The sequence below is a fragment of the Giraffa tippelskirchi genome, chromosome 5, assembly GCF_054371585.1.
Source record: "Giraffa tippelskirchi isolate mGirTip1 chromosome 5, T2T-mGirTip1v1.2.pri, whole genome shotgun sequence".
In the NCBI taxonomy this organism is placed as follows: domain Eukaryota; kingdom Metazoa; phylum Chordata; class Mammalia; order Artiodactyla; family Giraffidae; genus Giraffa; species Giraffa tippelskirchi.
This window is the reverse complement of record NC_137279.1, coordinates 97,711,274-97,731,233: the sequence shown is the minus strand read 5'-3', so window position 1 is coordinate 97,731,233 and position 19,960 is coordinate 97,711,274. Positions and strand designations below refer to the sequence as shown.

Sequence of the window (19,960 nt, the reverse complement as noted above, 5' to 3'; positions counted from 1 at the left end):
ACTATATAACTTCACTAGTTAATAAACTCACTAAAAAAAACACTACTCTTTCACCATTTCCTTCAGGTAGACAACAACCCTATCCTATTTTCCACACCCAGGAACCAATGACCAAATGAAGCTGCCAAAGAAAATATGGAACAAAACTGCCCTGGGAGAATTCTTACCAGACTAATTAAAAACAAACAAACAAACAATCCCGCCCCCTTCATATCTCCTTACCAGTTAGGAATTTGGGGTTTACATGTTCTTTCCTAGAAATTATCAATAGTAAGAAATCAGCTGCCCTCTGACTGGAAACACCAGCATCGATTCAGCACTAACTCAGAAGAACAGCACCACTCACTTCCATATCAGAGAATCAGGACTAAACTCACTCCAACATCAGCAGAACCACATCAGTACCTAAAACTGAACAGGTACAGCTAATCTTAAGACCTCTTTTAGTCTCTCAACCCTCTAGCCCAGGAAGAATTTCCCAGTAATCCCACTTACCATTGTTGTTGGCAATGAGTGTGACAAGAGTCTTCTTAGTACTGTCGCTGTTCTGTGCCCCGCTGCTACTAACGGTGGTGGATGTAGAGAGATGCCCAGCAACAGAAGCATGGGCAGCGATGGGCACTGGAGCCGAGACAGGCTGCTGGCTCACAGAAACTGTGGGGAAGGGGAGGCACAGTCACTTGGAGACAGGGACAGATGACACTGAAGGACACTTTTCTAATCTTTCATCTTATTGCGGGTCTCTATAGCCAAAAAGTTTCCTGCTTTATTCGTAAATCTGACTGGTTATCTGATTTCTCCTCTTATGTGTCCCTCACACCACAAATTAGACACAATGCCTTCTTTTTTGTCTCAGATTTCCTGGTGAATTAAGTTAGATTACAAGCTCACTGAACCAGATTTCACTATTTTGCTTACAGAGCACAAGCAAACCTCTAGAACTCAAAAGGCTTATCACCACTACTGGTATTCATAACTACGCATTAGTAAGCTGTCCACAAGACCACGAACTGTCCTGTTTCAAACCAATGCCATCTTCAGTTCTCAAGGCAGGAAAGATTTTAAAAAAAAAAAGAGCAACAGATACAATTCAGGGGAAAAAGAACTACCACCCACTTTATGAATTTAGGGCAATCTAGAATTTGACCCTGCAACCGCACCTTTTTGAAAGAGAAGCTACAAGCCTAAGTTTGTAAACTGTCCCTGAAGGCAGACACTAAGCAAATTCTGCTCAGCTCACAAAGGAAACCAAGTTCAAATAAAACAAACAAAAAAATCCCTCAAGACTATGGGAACCTGTTTTTGACTGGGTATATAAATGAACACTAACACACACCACTTGTTCACACATCATTTGGTAAGAGAATTGCTTACGTGTTTGATAAATATTGGTTAACTCAACTCTCAATGTTTTTAAATTTATTAAACACAGTGTTCCTAGCTTTGTGTGTAAGGAAAACCAAAGCACTTACAGACCAGAGAATAGGGGGAAAAGGTAGTACCAGTGCCACAGAGAAGCGACCTTGAATTCTTAAAAGTCTTCCACCTCATACTGTCTTAACAAAAATGCCATTAAATTCAGTCAATATAACAACAATCTAAGATCAAAGAGTTTTTGTTACCTGTAGTAGTTTTATCCACTGAATTATAATCCTCAACTACAGAATCCTCAATGACATCACTGATTTTCTGCCATGGCTCCAACTCCTCCTCCTCACATTCCATAAACAGGTCGGTGTCCGCCATGCTACAAGAAAAAAAGATTAAATAAGATACTGACCTCACAATGGGAGAAATAGTTTTATACAAAATATGGAATCAGACTCTGAAGCTATTGGTAACCTATACCATTGTGCTTCCTCTACCATTTCGCCTAACCTCCCCCATTTCCAAGGTTCCAGAATTATAACTTTTATTCTTAAAAAAAATTAGTGTGGAAGACTCCACAGCAAATTATTTACTAATTATGGTCAAAAAAATTTAAGCTATAATACTCAGGGCTGGGATTAGGGTGAGGTGAACTTCGTAAGTGGAGGGTCAGACCTTTCTTATAAAATTGATACTTTGCTCATTATGAATTTTTTTGCACGAATATTTTTTTTAAATGATATATTTGCCATTTGAGGAAAGCATCCTAGGAACTTGTTTGGAAAACCAGGAACTTTTGAAGAAAGCACTAACCATTCTCATTCTGTCTCTAGACTGCTGTTCTACTGATCCTGGACTTGAGGTACAACATTTCCAGCCTCCAGCCAACTCTGCTTGCTGTAGACTGGCCCCCACAATCCTAATTGGCAAAAGCCAGTTCCTTAGTATCATCCTGTTGCTCATGTTCGGAATTCAGTGGTATTTGTGTACTGACAGACTCCTTGGTTTGTCACATGTCTGAAGGGAGGGGAGATTCTGTCAGCAACCAAGGACCTCGCTGTTCAGTCCTGAATGGAATTTCCTCCAAGTACGTGGTTTATCCCTGAATTTGTGCTACCAAATCCATGTGGTGGTTGCAACTTTTGCAACCCCATGAACTGTAGCCCGCCAGGCTCCTCTGTCCATGGGATTTCCAAGGAAGAATAATGGAGTGGGTTGCCATTTCCTTCTCCAGGGGATCTTCCTGACCCAGAGATCGAATCCCAGTCTCTGGCATTTAGCAGGCAGATTCTTTACCACTGAGCCACCAGGGAAGTCTGTATCTATCTAAGCTTCTTTATCTATAAATATATTTAAAGGTATTTATAAAGTATAAATATACCAAATCTATAAAGGTATATAATTATACCATTCCCTAGATTTTCTCTAGTTGTTTAATATACTGTACAATTTTAAACACATTGCATCCTTAAAGTTGTCTGTCCATTCACCTTTATTTCAAAAATCTGAACAAAGGCCCAGGATATACTTAAGCTCTGTGGTGAAATTTAAATGTAAATAAAATAAAAATAATAGCATAAAAATGATATATAAAATACTATTTATCTTGATTACTGAGCCTTTTTGTACTCAAGATAAGAGTCACACTCTAATTTCAACCTCTGTGCATGCATGCATGCTCAATACTTGACTCTTTGTGACCCCATGAACTGGGCACCAGCTGGGAATTCCAACCTTAAACTCCACGATGATTTTGGGAGTCAGCCTTTAATTTGAAAACACTGCTTAAAATTACATTCTTTTAAAAATAAAGCCTACCTCTTTGCAATGCAAATAAACAGCTGTTATTATTATGCTGCCCTCCAATATTAGTTGAGTAAAGGTCAATTTCTTTGCCTAGGAAAGGGAGTAGCTGCTGCTGCTAAGTCGCTTCAGTTGTGTCCAACTCTGTGCGACCCCACAGACAGCAGCCCACCAGGCTCCGCTGTTCCTGGGATTCTCCAGGCAAGAATACTGGAGTGGGTTGCCATTTCCTTCTCCAGTGCATGAAAGGGAAAAGTGAAAGTGAAGTCACTCTGTTGTGTCCGACTCTTAGCGATCCCATGGATTGTAGCCTACCAGGCTCCTCCATCCATGGAATTTTCCAGGCAAGAGTACTGGATGCTGCCCTCCAATATTAGTTGAGTAAAGGTCAATTTCTTTGCCTAGGAATGGGAGTAGCACTACTGCCCAATGTTCAAACAAAGCTTTTACTGCAAGAGCTCTCAGTGCCTCAGTATCTTAGAATTTTTTCCACCACACCCCTAAGGCAAAAGAAACAAAACAACCAATTTAACCTTTACCTTAGGGCCATACAATTTGATGGTTTGCAAGATGCCCAATAGATGGCGTTGTCTACTTGAAAATTTAAAATATTCCATAGCTAGTCAAGGGCCCATTTTAATGGGTAAAGTGCTTTACCTGATTCTAACTGGTCTCTAATATTCTAATTATTTCTGTTTTCTCAAATCAAAACCATACAGGAGAGATGCTATGAGTAAGGTAAGAAAAAGTTCTAAGGTATCAACTTAAATTTCCTTGTCGTTTAGTTGCTAAGTCGCGTCTTGACTCCTTTGAGATTCCATGGACTGCAGCCCACTAGGCTCCTCTATCTATGGGATTTTCCAGGCAAGAATGCTGGAAGGGGTTGCCATTTCCTTCTCCTGTAAATTTTCTTAGTTTTGCATTTAATTTACATATACGAAAGACAATGCTAGCCAGAAACTGAATAAAAAGCCAAATCTGTATCACAAGCGTTCTTTGAGTCAAGACTACACAACACACTTTTGTATTTTCCAATCTAGTTCCATTGAAAGAGATAACAGTCTAAACAACTTTTTTCTAACTACTTAATTTTATACTACTGTTCTTTGCTGTATAACTTTCTTAAGAGCCCAAAGCCAACAGATACTTCATGCATACTATAAAACATCCATCAGAATGCATATAAACTGTGGATAAATGTTTTTTAAGGACCTTCTTTCATCTCTGACCAGCTGCAAGCAAAGTCTTCATACATATGCTGAGGACTCGGTAGAAAACTTTCTATGGGAATAAGTAGAGCTATCTGAATGCAAATTGTGGTTTTCAGTGTGATGAATATGGATATCTTAATAGCACATCCAAAGGCTAGTCTTTTACCTCAACTACTTATAGCATCTTAAGAGACTGAGTTCATGTTTTGTCATGAACAATGAAGATTGTCAAACAATGAAGATTAATAAAAATAACGAAAGTTTCCTCCCTCTCACAGTCAAATTATGTTATTTCCACCACGAAGAAGGTATTCTAAGAAACAGAGTGGAAAAGGCAGCTGTGAAAAGATGGCAAGAAGGACATTTATGTCCTAATTACTTTTTACCAAGTGAGAAAAAATAACTCCCTAGCGTATATGCTCTGCCAAAACAACCAATGTAAATTAAAGGGCTCAAGAAAGAAAGAAAATTCAACTCAATATATTTTTCAAGATTTTTACAATGTGAAAGATGGAGTTAACCAACAAGGCCTATCAACTCAGAAAAATAATAAATCTGCTGACTGAACATATTTTATGACTTACACCCAAAACATCTCAGAAAGACACTGAAACCAAGTTTTTCAAACAGTTCTCAATTCTGATCTAGACTCTGTATCTGAGGATGGGATCATTCCTTTCATTTCATCATCTATAGCTCAGGGTCAAAAAATTAACTCTGCTGAAAAGATGGGCCATGCCAAAATAGATATCAACGTGAATTAAATTCCTTGTAAACTTTAAAAATGAAAAATGCAAATTTAGTACCCTTCTGTAGTTTTCCAGCTATCAAAAAGGAATTTTCATTAATACAATGAAGTGCTATATTTAATATCTCCACCAAGATGCTCAAGAAACACAATCATTCTCTAATCCATGAGAATACAGTCAAGTGATCTATGGCACAGAGTTACCTTTCAACTATTTTTGAACAAAGAAGACAAGAATTACTATATATGTAGTACTAAAATGTATAAATCTTTCCAAACGATCAGTCTACTTGGGTTTAACTTTTCTCCAGCTTAATTTCTCACAAGGCAAAAAAAAATCTGTAAATTTTTCCTATTATTTTGCTATAAAGGATAAGTGTACTCATAGGCTTGGCATATATTTCACACTAAAAAACAAACTTATGTTCAAGTTGAAACATTTTCATTCCTCCTGAAAAAGTGCCAGGTAAAAATGTGAATTTTGGAAATTAAAGGCCAGCATGTAGGGAACACTATGCTCCATCAAGAGGAAAAACCTGGACAGGCTGTAAATTTGAGAATCACACTATAGCCAAGTAAAGGGGCAAACCCCCATCATGTAACAACTATGAATCTCTGAATCAATACTCTAGGGATTCCTTTTCTGCTATTCTTAAAATAAGATATAAACTTTAATTATATATAAGAGTAGGGAACTCCCTGGCAGTCCACTGGTGAGGACTCTGCTTCGACTATAGGGGGCCCAGGTTCGATCCTTGATTGGGGCAAACACAAACACACACACAAGAGTAGACATATATCCATAACCCAGCTTTAAAAATTGTCAACCAGGCTTTTCTGGTGGTCCAGTGTTTAAGAATCCACCTTGCTATCCTGGGGACACTGGTTCAATTCCTGGTCCAGGAAGATCCTGCAGGCCCCGAAGCAACCAAGCCCATAAGCCATAACTAACTGTTCCCATGCTCCACAACAAGCTACCACAATGAGAAGTCTGCACACCGCAACTAGGGAGTAGCCCCTGCTTGCTGCAACTAGAGAAAGCCTGTGCACAGCAAAGAATACACAGCACAGCTAAAAAAATAATTTTTTAAAGTATCAACCAATGTTATTTCATATATGCCCTCTTTCCTTCATATTATTTTGAAACTAATTCCTAATATCAAGTTCCTAAATATTTTGTGTGTTGTATGTGCTCAGTCATGTCCAGCTCCTTGTGACTGTAGCTGTCCTCCGTCCATGGAATTTTCCAGGCAAGAATACTGGAATGGGTACCCATTTCCTACTCAAGGGGATCTTCCTGACCCAAGGATTGAGTCTGCGTTTCCAGCATTGGCACATGGATTCTTTACCATTGCGCCATCTGAAATATATTATGTATCTCTGAAAGCTAAGGACTTGAAAAGATCATGTATCCAAAAAAAAAAAAAATCACAGAGAATTCCTTGGCAGTCCAGTGATTAGGACCTGGTGCTTTCACTGCCAGGGCAGGATTTGATCCTTGGCTGGGGAACTAAGATCCTGCAAGCCCCCAGCCAAGTTAAAAATTAATTAAATAAACAAGTCATAGTACGATTAACATGCCTAAAAGATTTATAATCTCAATATCAAATATAAAGGCAACACTGAAATCTCAAATTCTCTCAAATACTGTAATTCTTTTAAAGATTTATTTATTTTTGGCTGCACTGGGTCTTCACTGCTGTATTTGGGCTTTCTCTAGTTGAGGCAAACAGGGGCTACCCTTTATTGCAGTGTGCATGCTTCTCATTGCGTTAGCTTCTCTCATCCTAGAGCATCGACCCAAGGTACGTGGGCTCAGTAGTTGTGTTACATGGGTTTAATTGCTCTTTGGCATGTGGGATCATCCTGGATCAGGGATCAAACACCCCTGAACTGGCAGGCAGATTCTTAACCACTAGACCACCGGGGAAGCCTCTCAAATACTGTTATTTTTTTCAATTTTTATTTTATATTGGAGTATGATTTACAATGTTGTATTAGTTTCAGGTGTACAGCAAAAGGATTCATTCATACATGTTCATATATCCATTCTTTTTCAGATTCTTTTCCCATATTGGTTATTACGGAATACTGAGTACAGTTTGCTGTGCTAATACAGCAGGTCCTTGTTGATTATCTATTTTATACATAGTAATGTGTATATGTCAATCCCAAACTCCTAATTTACCCCTCCCCCCTTTCCCCTTTGGTAACCATACATTTGCTTTTTTCGTTTTCTTTAAATTATTTATTTGGTAGCTTTGCATCTTCATTGCTGCTTGCTCACTTTTGCTACTTGTGGAGAGTAGGGGCTACTCTCTGGTTTAGGTGTGCAGGCTTCTCATTGTGGTGGCTTCTCTTGTGGCGGAAGACAGGCTCATAGAACCCAATGGCTCAGTAATTGTGGGGCACAGGCTTAGTTTTTCTGTGACACGTGGAATCTTCTCGAACAAGGTATCAAACTGGTGTCCCCTGCACTGGCAGGTGGATTCTTATCCACTGTATCACCAAGGAAGTTCATAAATTTGTTTCTGAAGTCTATGAGCCTGTTTCTGTTTGGTAGGTAAGTTCATTTGTATCATTTTTTAAGATCCCACATATAAGTGATATTCTATATTTGTCTTTCTCTGTCTGACTTCACTCAGTATTATAACTTTCAGGTCTATGCATGTTGCAGCAAATGGCATTATTTCATTCCTTTTTATGGCTGAGTAGTATTCCATTGTACACATGTACCACATCTTATTTACTCCTCTGTCGATAAGACATTTAGGTTGCTTCCATGTCTTCATTAAACACCATATTTCTTAAAGTTTGCTTTGATTTGGAGTCAAACAAGGTCTACATATTATGATTATTTGACAGATTTCTTAGGTCTCTTTTAATTTCTAGATCTTGATAAGCTGGATCTACAGGCATGATTAGATACAGGTTTAACATGCCCCTCTCCCCCTACAATACTCATAAGGGCAGGATTTCCTTCCATCAGGAACCCTCCCATCCAGGCTCAATGCCTAGATATAGTCATTCTAAATCTATCATTTCCTTTTCATTTGTTAACTGAAACACTCTGATTAAAAAAAACAAAAACATATCTACTATCTGGTTACCCAGTGGTGCAGTTCATATAGAAGTCTTGATTCTTTCCATCTTGCTTCTCTTTAATTACCAGTTTTCAAAATAATAATGTTTCACTAGCATTTCTTCAAAGTGATCACTAAGCTTGTTCTTAAACTATCATTATATCACATTACACATCTAATCATATTTGATGTGCTTTGATCCACAGCAGTTAACCTTATTGATATTCAAAGTGTCCTATTTTGCTCACTGGGAACTTCTCAGTCGGCTCCTGAGTTCTTGTGACACAATGCTTAGTAGTGTTTGATAAAATTCTGGCTATGGGATAAATAAAAAGTTCCAGGCTCATCTCATACATTCCTGCCCCATATCAAGAATCATTCATTTTCCCAAGGAATCCTGATTCCTTCTGTTACAGAATGATATTCCAAGATCACAGTCTAGATTCTAGGGGCTTTTCTGCTCATTTTAAACATAAAATTATTTCCACATTAATCCCCAACTCTTAGTCAGCTACCTTCAATTTGCTTCTGTGTCATTTGGCAAAAAAAAAAATTCCACTTCTATAAATAATCCTTGTCTTAGCACCTTAAAGTTCTATTTTCTCCTGAGATTCTTGAGATGTTTCAATCTTTTAAACTTACATTTATTAATTCTCAGTACTTTCACTCTTTTCCAAACCTTTCCCTTCCCCTTCACAAGATGCCTACATCATTTTCCTTACTGGTAGAATTCACATCTAGTTAAAAAAAATTTTTTTTAAGAAGAATCAAAGAGGACACAACATATAGATTTTAATCAAGTCCTTTAGCAAGTAACTTTTTTTTTTTGAGTCTGTCTTCATTACCTTAACACAATCATCTAGGTTTTGTTGAATTTTTAAGTAGTTTATTTTTTATCACTGAGTAGTGCTTCATTTATGGATAAGCCATCATTTGTTTATCCACCCACATGTTGGCAGATAATTGTTTTCAATTTTTCAGGTTATTATGAATAAATCTGCTATGAACATTTGGGCACAAGTCTCTGTATGTGTATATGTTTTTATTCTTTTGGATAAGTAACCTGAGAGGAATTTCTGGGTCATACAGTAATCGTACATTTGGCCACTTTTCTGAACACTAGCATAAGTAGCTTCTGACTTTCCCAATTTACAAGTCCTGCAGAGATGGCCTTGTTGTTTATTTATTAATTTATAGTCATGCTACAGGGCATATGGGATCTTAGCTCCCAGACTAGAGATTGAACCCTGCCCCCTGAATTAGGAGCACAGAATCCTCAATGATGGACCACCAGGGAAGTCCCTGCAACTTATTTTATAATGTGGAGTTGCTTAGCTCCTATGACCCTTGAAGTTTGGGGCTCTTAGCTGATACACTGGAACAATAGGAACATTCATATTTAACTAACATATAATTCAATTTAACATTCTTCCCTTAACTACCAGAAATATTTGAGTGGGCAGGAACCATGTCTTTCTTATTTATTAAACTGAAAAAAACTGATTTACGATGTGTCAGTTTCAGGTGTACAGCAGTGATTCAGTTATACCTATTTATGTTCTTTTTCAGATTCTTTTCCCTTACAGGTTATTATGAAATACTGAATATAGTTCTCAGTAACTATTTTTTAAAAGACTGTCTTTTCATGAATGCCAAGAAATAAACAGATCACTCCGGAGAATTTTGAACAAAACTTTTAAGTACTCCTAACATAAACTTTATCCAGAACACATAGCTAATAAGGTTCTTTTTCAAGCTTAGTGGGAGGGGGGAGGGGGATGAAATAAAGCAAAGACCTACACCTGACTTACAGATGAAGAGCTGCTTTCTACCTTCAATAAAATTTCCAATAGAGCCAAAAAAAATGTCATCAAACTTCAGTGTTCTTCAACACATAGTAAAAACAGTCCAAACTGTGCAACATATCTACAGAAGGTAACTATGTCCAACAGCTGCACATAGGTTATATAAAAGGCAATCTAGATCATTAAGGAATTTACATATGCCAGTGGCTTTTATCCAACTCAGTAACATTCAAACAGGGATAATTTGCCCCCAGAAGACATTTGGCAATGTCTGGAGACATTTTTGGTACTCATACTAGGGGTGGGGCTGGGGAAGGGTGCTACTGGCATCTATCTAGAGACAAGTGGCCAGGGGTGCTATTAAACATCCCACAATGCACAGGTTAGCCAAGGACTTACCAGGCCCAAAATGTTAACAGTGCCAAGATTGAGAAGCCCTGATCAAACTGAATCCATGTTCTGAAGCGGAAATTAAAAAAAAAAAAATCATCTCACATTCTATGCATATAGAACTTTCATTTTTCTTTTAAACTGAAGTATAGTTGTATTCAGTTCAGTTGCTTAGTCGTGTCCAACTCTTTGCGACCCCATGGACTTCAGCACTTCAGGCTTCCCTGTCCATTACCAACTCCCAGAGCTTACTCAAACTCATGTCCACTGAGTCGGTGATGCCATCCACCCATCTAATCCTCTGTTGTCCCCTTCTCCTCCCACCTTCAATCTTTCCCAGCAATTCTTCTTCAAAGAATCCCAGCGGATTCTTTACTAGCTGAGCCACAAGGGAATCCCATAGTTGATTTACTTTATGTTAATTTTCTCATTTCTTTTTAAAATAATTTATCCTCTCTGTAACAGAAAAGATGAGCACAAGATTCCCATGAATTGTTCGAATGGTTACATCTTACACAATAAAAACATTTTTATAAAGCTCATATACATCTAGTTTTGTTTCACCCTGTAATGATCTACCTGTGAAAGAGTTTGTTCCTGCCTAAGTACATAATTTCTCCTTAGAAAACTTGAGCACAGCACTATGATGTTAGTTCTCTAAATTTATGGTTACAATCAGTAATCCCCATTATCAGTATTAACTGTGGTAAATTATCCTTGTGAAAATAATTTCCCAAGTCCCCAAATCTCCATTTTCAAAATTTCTGGTTTTGACCTCTTTACTATTCTATTCCTCTATGGGTTGCTTTTGCTAAATATACCAATTCTTCTTCCCTCTTCAACTTTCAGATCATCTTCTCAGAGGGTGGCGAACCAAAATGACATGATGCAAACTTATTACTATGGTCTTTCTCAAAGTATTATTGTGCTTGAACTTAAAATTACAGAAGTAGCTCTATATCTCAAAGCCAAAGGTTATGACAATAATAAGTTTAAATAGAAAAATGTGAGCTGATAATCCAAACTCTACCTGTCATCAGCTGTTTGCTCTGTGGCTTGTTCTTTTGTTAGAACAAAAAAAACCAAAAGCTATTGACAATAATATGTAACCTGAATCAAATCTAGCACTTAAATTTAATGTCTACTTTTTAAGAAGTATAGCAATAGAAGAATAAGTAGTACCACAGGGAAATAATGAGATAAATCCAGAAAGTGGGACATTTTAAAACAAAATAATCAGACAAATGCAGAATACAGAATACTTTATAAAACTGCTAACACACTAAAAATGTCAAGCACACACCCACAATTACACACATGCACACACACACAGAAGACTAAACCAGACTGAAAGAAACTAAAAAGATATAACAAAATGCAACACGTGAAACTTTATTGGATGCTGGTTCATAAAAAAGGTATAAATGACATATTGGGGACAACTGGAACATTTAAAAATAGTCTAGATACAAGATTCGGAGAAGGCAATAGCATCCCACTCCAGTACTCTTGCCTGGAAAATCCCATGGACAGAGGAGCCTGGTTTAGCCTGCAGTCCATGGGGTCGCTAACAGTCGGACACGACTGAGCGACTTCATTTTCACTTTCAGGCACTGGAGACGGAAATGGCAACCCACTCTAGTGTTCTTGCCTGGAGAATCCCAGGGACAGGGGGAGCCTGGTGGGCTGCCGTCTATGGGGTTGCACAGAGTCGGACACGACTGAAGCGACTTAGCAGCAGCAGCAGATACAAGATTATATTTAAGAATTTTACTTTTCTTAGAAAGGATAGCAGTATTAGTTATGTAGGAGAATGTATTTATTCTTAGCAAATGTATGAAATGTTCAGTGGAAGTATCATGACTTTCAGGTGGTTCAGCAAATATATATTTTGGTGTTTTCTTATAGACATCAAATATGCCAGCGTGTTAAAAATCATTGAGTCTAGGTGGTGGGTTCATTGTAGAGTCTCCTTGTATTCTTTCACCTTTTTTTACATGCATGAAATTTTCTTGAATAAGGTCTGAGAATCTAATGCAAAATATGGTGGCTACAGTTGATAACACTGTATAATTGAGATTCACTAAAAGAGTAGAACTTAAATGTTCACACATACACAACCTAAATATGTGAGGTGATGGGTATGTTAACTGAATGGGGAAATAGTTTCACAATATTTATGTATGAAATTACGACGACGTACACTTTAACATCCTACAATTTTATGTCAGTTACACCTCAATAAAGCTGAAATTTAAAAAAAAGAAAAAGAAAAAAATGGGGAAAACTACCTAATCATCTTTTGGTTGTGATATTTTATATCTCTATATTCTGCCATTTCCTTTTTGCTATTAATTAAATCAAACTGGTAGCCTTGTGGGTTGAATTTTCTGTTAACTTGTTTTCATTTCTAGAAGTAATTTTCACACAGATTATATATACATATTTCCTAATATATTGCACAATAATTAAATAATACTAGAAAAAATAGTTGAGGTATACAGATTACCAAGGAGGTACTGCAAGATGAGATGAACACTGCCATCTTCCATTAATCAAGACATCTTGATCATCTGACATTTTGGTAACTATTTGGTTTCTCTGTTCTGTGGTAGTAATCTCACTGGTAACATGACTTCCCTGTACTCAGTACATTTTACTCAACACTGCAACTTACACAGGCCTACTAGTGACTTTCAGTCTTTGGCATTCATCTTTCCACTGTAATATGGGTATACCAGATACATACCTTTCTAGGGAGGATTGAACTGTTACCTTAAATGCTGGCAAACATGGTCCTATAAAATCAGCTAATAAGTAAAAACCTATATAGCTGAAAAGCAAGATACAAAGAGACTATGCAATCTTATTTAAAAGCAGCAAAGAGTCCCTCAGTTACAACTGTCAGTCTACTTCTGAGGTATTTAATGGGCAAAAAGGTTTATCTATCTTCGTCTCAAACAAGATTAAGAAAACATCTGTTTTCTACCAAAATTCTCCAGATGTGGCTTTTGAAGCTCTGGATTCCTTTGTCAGATTCTTTTGTAGCGCTAAAGTAAGTTCCAGGAATGAAGAATTCAGTTTAACATTTTCAATTCACTGCTAGTGCATACCCACCCATAAATCAAGATAAAAAGAACATGTGGAACACAAAAAATGTTTTAAAAACAAACAAAAAATTTAGAATACTACTCTCTCTTGCTCCTGGGTAAGAAATAAACAATAATAATCCTCAAAACAATTTGCATTTGTATTCAAGTTGAAGGCAAAAGGAGAAGAGGGGGGCAGCAGAGGATGAGATGATTCGATAGCATCACTGACTCAATGGACATGAATTTGAGCAAACTCCACAAGAAGGTGAAGGACTGGGTAGTCTGGCGTGCTGCAGTCTATGGGGTTGCAAAGAATCCGGACACAACTGAGTGGCTGAAAACAATGGTCAAGTTACCTCAATTTTTTCCTTTAAAAGGGATTAATTTCAGAAAATCTATAGGGCTGAATACTTAGTATGGCTATGAAACAAATTATTGGTGAACTTGTAGTAAGAAGCTTTTATTTACCCAGTCTATCACTCACAGGAATTATTGTAGAACCTCACATATAACTTTCACAATGGGTTCTTAAAATACTCTTAATAATCTAATACTCCTAAACATAAAATACTTCCCACTTATCTGGCAGCAAACTTCCTATCAAGAAGAATCCATATATATTCATTATAAGCTCTTTACTGAACAACTAAGTGAGCAGTTAAGTTTCCTATTTTTAAAGGGTTCAATATTCAGTTTCTCTCCCAAGAAAAGTTCTTCACTGACATGTTTGTTATCTAAATTCCATTTCTACTCAATTTCATTTAACTCTGCCAAAGCTAGCAAAATGTTATTTCTTTCTCCTCTCCTCCCGAGTTACATGTAAAAATGTTTTTGTGGATATGGTTTATTATCACAAACCACACTGCCAAAGAATCTATCAAAGTCTTATCATACTGATACTATGACAAAGACACCACTAGCTCTAGGATTTGCAATTTAAATCAGAAATCTCCATTTACAACAAAAAGACATACATGGAGAAAAAAGACAAAACATCATTTGGAATATATTTTATTTTACTGTCATATAATACCAGGCATTATTATGTACTTTACATTCATTACTACAATGAATTCTCCTAACTATGTCCTAAGTAATACTCTTTATAGATGAGGTCAAATGAGGTTTAGAGAATTTAAGTAACTTGCCCAAGATTACAGCTGGTCTGGGATATTTACTAAGCTTTTTTTGCTCTGCAATTCTCTCCCAATTCACTGCCTCTTCCACTATAAACTTCAACTAACATTTCTGAATTCTCCATAAGTTTCTAAATGAAGACAGATTTGGATGATCTCAGGAGCAGAAGGATAGGACAGACCCAGTTTCTGGTCTCAGAACCCCTTTACATTCTTAAAATTATTAAAGATCTCAAAGAGCTTTTATCGATGTGGAAAAGATCTTTTGATATTTACCTTAGGAAATTAAAACATAAGAAGTTTAAATATTTATCAGTATACTAAAAAACAAACCATTACATAATTAAAATATATAAAAAATTTTCAATTAAAAATGACTATTTTTCCCCCAAACGGTGAAATGATGTTGTTTTACATTTTCAGAAATCTTTCATGTCTAGGCTAATGAAGGCAGTATGACTGTCAAAGCTGCTTCTGCATTCAGTCTGCTGTTCTATGTTGTTTTGGTTATGTATATAATGAAGATCTGCTGTCACACAGACAGAAAAAGGGAAAAGCATTCTAAAAACCTTTTCAGATAGTTGTGTGTATTGAGACAGTACTAAAACTAGACAAATAATAGTTTCTTAAACAATAGCTGCATACTGGAATCTGAAACCCTACTGATGAAAGTTATGTTAAACTCCATCAGTGTATCTTGATTTTTGAAGATTACTCACGGTGACTTGACTCACGCAAAAGTCATTTGAAAATACAGATTTACTGAATTATGCCTATTTTCCAAATGTTGACACATTTCACCATAAAATATATTTTAAAAAATCAGTCATTAACACTGACTTGCAAGGAAAGTCTTTTAAGTACCAGAAGTTGTTAAACTTGAGATATCAAATTTTTAAAAATTCTAATTTTCACTCTCAAATTTTTGTCACTGAGAACAAATACTATCAATTGTTTTCCTTGAAGTGACAAGCTCACTTCATTTGCTTTCAAGAAAACATCGGCAAACACTCAAGTGTGAAAAACTGTAGTTTGTCAGTCGTTCTTTCCAAGTAAAAATGCTGGTCCAGGAAACAAGCAACTCACAGCTAAATCTCACAAGTGCCTTTCCTTATGACAATGATTTACCTCAGTAGGCAGTATCGGTGGTTTATGCACACTTCCCATTTGGTCACAGATTCTTACAAATTAAAAAGACATGTACTGGAGGGTTGAAATTTAATGGTTATTCTTACTGCTTCATCAAAGACATTCTCAAGTAAGTATGGTAGTTGTTTCCCACAGTAGTTTTATCAAGTGTTGCCTTTGGACCATCAGTGCAAATGCCAGTGAAAAAGCTAAACAGGGCCTCAGTATTATTTCGAAAACAGTTACCACCTCGTAGCTCTCCTAAGAGGGCCTGAGGGGATCCCCAGGAATCAGCAGGTCACATTTTGGGAACTGCTTTTCCAGATTTTACCACTGGTTCAAAGTGGGGTGGACACAAAATCATGTTCATCCCAAGAGACTCTATTCTGTTAGTTCCTTTAGCTTGAGATACTTCAGCATAGCTGGTACATTACAACCATAATATAGAAAGGGGAAGGAAATCAAGGGCATAAATTGCTACTTAATTGTTGGAAGATGATAGTTTGAGCACCTTTATGCTAGAACCATAACTCTTAATATGGTGGTTACCTTAATCAGTCTTAGCTGAAGGACTGCAGATCAAAAAACGTAGAGACATATACCTGCTTTCGCATCCCATCTAAATAAGCTTGGAACTGAGATATCCCGCAAAGAACACTTTCAGCAACCTGCAAGGTACTTTTTATGCATCCTGAAGACCGATTGTGCTTAGTTCAAACTCAAAATCCAAATCCCAGAGCCAAAAGCAACGGATCTCAAAATTCAATGTCGTTTGCCAAGAAGCAGCCCTCCGCCCCCGCCGTTTCCCTTCATCTAGACAGAAAAATTCCTTTGAAAGTAAAATTGCACGTCTGTGGGGTTTTGCGCGGAGGTGGGAGGTGTCTAACGGAGTGTAGAGGGCTGGGCCACAGTCTGCAATAGAATGACGGCTATTCCGAGATAGGACACCTGTATCTCAGTTTCCATCTCGAAAAAGAAATTTGGACTAGACGAGACTCCTTCCAGCTCTACCTTTTTCTGAGCTGAAAATGTCCTAGACAAGCAGAGCAACGTCCAGTATTATTAACAGTTTAAAGGAATCCCACGTCTGACGGGAGAGAAAGCAGGACAACTTGCGAAAGCAGAAAAAGCAGGTGGATCAACGATATCCCTCCTTTTCAGAAGGTGCTAAGAATCTAGAGAAAATAGTCCCTGGGATAAACATGGCGCCCACCGCGGCAGGATATAACCATACGAAAATAAGCTTTTTCCGCCCCATCCCATTTTATAAATCACGGCGCCATCCCAAAGAAATTTTAGAGCCAGGGGAGGAGACTTTGTAAACTAACTGCAGCGCACTAAAAGGCTTCGGATGTACTATAGGCGGGATTACATAACACAAGGGAGCGGCTAAGCAATCACTCATTTTCCTCCCCGCGCTCAAAAAGAGCGCCCCACTAGTTCCCCGGCGGGGGTGGCGGGGGAGGGGCAAGCACCACCCCCACCCCCGGGGGACGTCGGCCCGCCGGCCTCCCCGGCGCGGCCTCGCCCCCTCGCCCGCCCCTCCCGCCGCGCCTCGTCGTCTCGCCACCGCCCGCGCCTCCGCCCCTTCCCCAGCGGGCCGCCGCCCGCACCCGCGCCCGCCCACTCCTCCGAGACGCCTCGCGCCGGGTGTGCGTGTGGACGTCGGGTGTGTGCGGGACCGTGGGGCGCGAGTGCGCGCGCGCGCGCCGCGGCGAGCGCCGGGGGGCGGGGGCGACCGGCAGGCAGACAGGGGCCTCCCCGGCCCGGCCCGGCCCGCCGCGCGACTCCCGCGGCTCCCGGGGCGCACGCACTCACACACGCGCCCGCGCGCCGCACCCCACGCCGGCTGCCGCCGCGGACCGCGCCGCCACTCGAGGGGGGCGGGGGCACGCGCCACCGGGCCCCCCGCCCCCACCCCTCGCGTTCCCGCCCCATCCCCCACTCATTGTCTCGCCTCGGAACGTCTCGCCGAGCAAAAAGATAACGGAACCCCCGGGAGAAGGGGGTGGGGAGAGGGAAGGCTTGCTCGCTCACTCACCTCCCGTGGTCGTCGCCGCCGGTAGTCTGACCCGAGGAAGGCGCCGTCGCCTTAAAGGGACCTTGCACCCGGCGCCGGGAGAAGGGGGTGGGAGCAGGGGAGGGGACGGGGGCTTGGGGGGGAGACGGAGAAGAGGGAACCGTTGAAATCTCGTCTCCGCGAGGGTGAAAGGAAACCTCCCTCGGGTTCGAGTGATTTGGGGTGGATTTTTTTTCCCGAGGGGGGCGGGGGGGCCCCGAGGGAGGGGGGCGGGGGGGCCAAGGAATGCGGCTCCGTGTACGGGAGCTGGCGCGGGGGAGAGAGACGCCGACTCCCCCCACCGACCCTCTCGCTCCGCGGAGGGATACGGCTCGTCACTTCCGCCCTCCCCCTTTCGTGGTTTTTCAATTGGTTGGAGCGCGTCGCACGTCATGGACTCATCCTAACTCATGCCCGGGCTTCTTTTCTAGTCAAGTTTGTCTGGGCCTGCAAATAAATAATTTAAAAAATGAAATGAAAAATAATTAGCTTTAGAAGCAATATCTAAATTTTGGTGAGAACGATGGGGTTTCCAAAGAAAATACTTCCCTGGACTTCCTGGGAAAATTTTGAGCATCTCCACACTTTCCACCCAAGGCTTATACCTAATCGAGAGGATAAGCTCATGCTATAGGCCAGATGGTGAGGCCCAATGGCACCAACGACTGTCATTAGAACAAAGGCATCAAAATGGCACTCAGTGTACCTCAAGAGACATTTCAGTCAAGTAGCATTAAGTGAAGAGCTTTTAAAAACTATTTTTACCCTAAACCTTTCTAGATTATGGAAGCCACACGTGATTGCTTATCAAGGTGATTCATGTATGGAAACTGCTTTGATATGAATAGACTCGTCGTAGATCTTCAAAGAAACTGTAGACTCCCCAATAGCTTTTTGCTCCAATCAAGGCTGAGATGGATTGGCCCAAAGAAATTGTTTTGTCCATTCAAGATGATCCTCCTGTTATTCTTCCTCAAACAAAAACTAACCTCTTTACCAAGTAACTTAAGAGATTTTTTCCTTCATTACCTCCTGAGGTGATAAAATTTTAGTATTTTCCTTGGATATTTGAGGATATTATTGCTCTTTAAGCAATACACAAATATTTGTTCCAAACCAAATGCTAAATCAAAGTACTTGGTGCAAGACTAGGTGGATGCAGAACCACGTTTATTCCTTCTCTTGTACACACTCCAAACCACCAGACTATGAAAATAGGCAGTGGAAGGAAGCATCCCAGATTGTGCACCCATGCACATGCATGTACCACCACCCATTTTCATCATCCCATTTCATACCAGAAACATGTGAGTGATTTCAACTAGTCATTCATAGGAAGAATTTTATTCTTTGAATTGTAAGAATCACTGAGCCTTCTGAAAATACTTCTGAAGCTTTTCCAGACCTGATCTGGAAAGGCCCATGGTGGGATTATGGAATGAATCGTCAAGACATTCTGCATGAAGCTCTAATCCTGTTTTATGTTTTCCTCCAAAAGTTATTATAATTCATTATAATGTCATTTGCCTCTGAAGTATTCTTGCTGAAAAATATTTTGCCGTGCTCTTAAGTGCCAACTTATGATCTATGCCAATGAGGTCTAACTCAGCAGATTGTACCATCTCCCACTGATCAATAACCATTAGAGTACCTTACTGAAAATGCATCTATGCAACCATTCATTTATTCAGCAAATATTTATTGAGTACTTGCTATATGCCAGGCACTGGTCTAGGTGCTGGGAATGCAATAACAAAGAAAATCCTTGAATTCATGAAACTTTAGTGAGGAGAGACATACAATATATATGTAAATTGTTCCAATATCTATTATTGAATAACAAATGGTTGCAAAACTTAGTGGCTTAGCACAACAGTTTTATTATTATCCCTCACAGTTCTGGGAGGTCATTAGACTAAGCTAAACAGTTCTCACTTGGGAGTCTCATGCAGTGGCTGAGGCTGAAGTCATCTCAAAAGCTTTCTCAAAAGTTTAGAAGTTGATGATGACTGTTAGCTTGGACTGCATCTAGGGCTGTTGGTCAGAACAGTCAACAGTTGGCCTCTCCATGTGGCCTAGGCTTCCTCATATCATAATGGCTGAGTTCCAAGATTGAGGGTCCCAAGAGGACAAGGCA

At 39.4% G+C, this 19,960-nt stretch overlaps 1 protein-coding gene across 33 annotated transcripts in view; it reads right to left on the bottom strand.

Annotated features, from left to right (window-relative positions):
- Positions 1–19,960, bottom strand: part of POGZ (pogo transposable element derived with ZNF domain) — a 62,301-nt gene that overhangs the window by 33,219 nt on the left and 9,122 nt on the right. For 11 of the 33 annotated variants that reach the window (XM_081487518.1, XM_081487526.1, XM_081487520.1 and 8 more), the window contains exons 1-3: positions 17,806–18,123; positions 1,623–1,747; positions 496–654 (exon numbers count right to left, since the gene is read on the bottom strand). Coding sequence is in view for 18 of the 33 variants with exons in the window: in XM_081487502.1 (XP_081343628.1) it covers positions 496–654; positions 1,623–1,746 (283 nt within the window). In the remaining 15 variants the exon portion in view is untranslated. Of the gene's footprint in view, positions 1–222; positions 412–495; positions 655–1,622; positions 1,748–10,417; positions 10,473–17,805; positions 18,124–19,960 lie in introns of those variants that run through there. The other 22 variants (XM_081487509.1, XM_081487513.1, XM_081487521.1 and 19 more) reach the window with 7 other exon arrangements.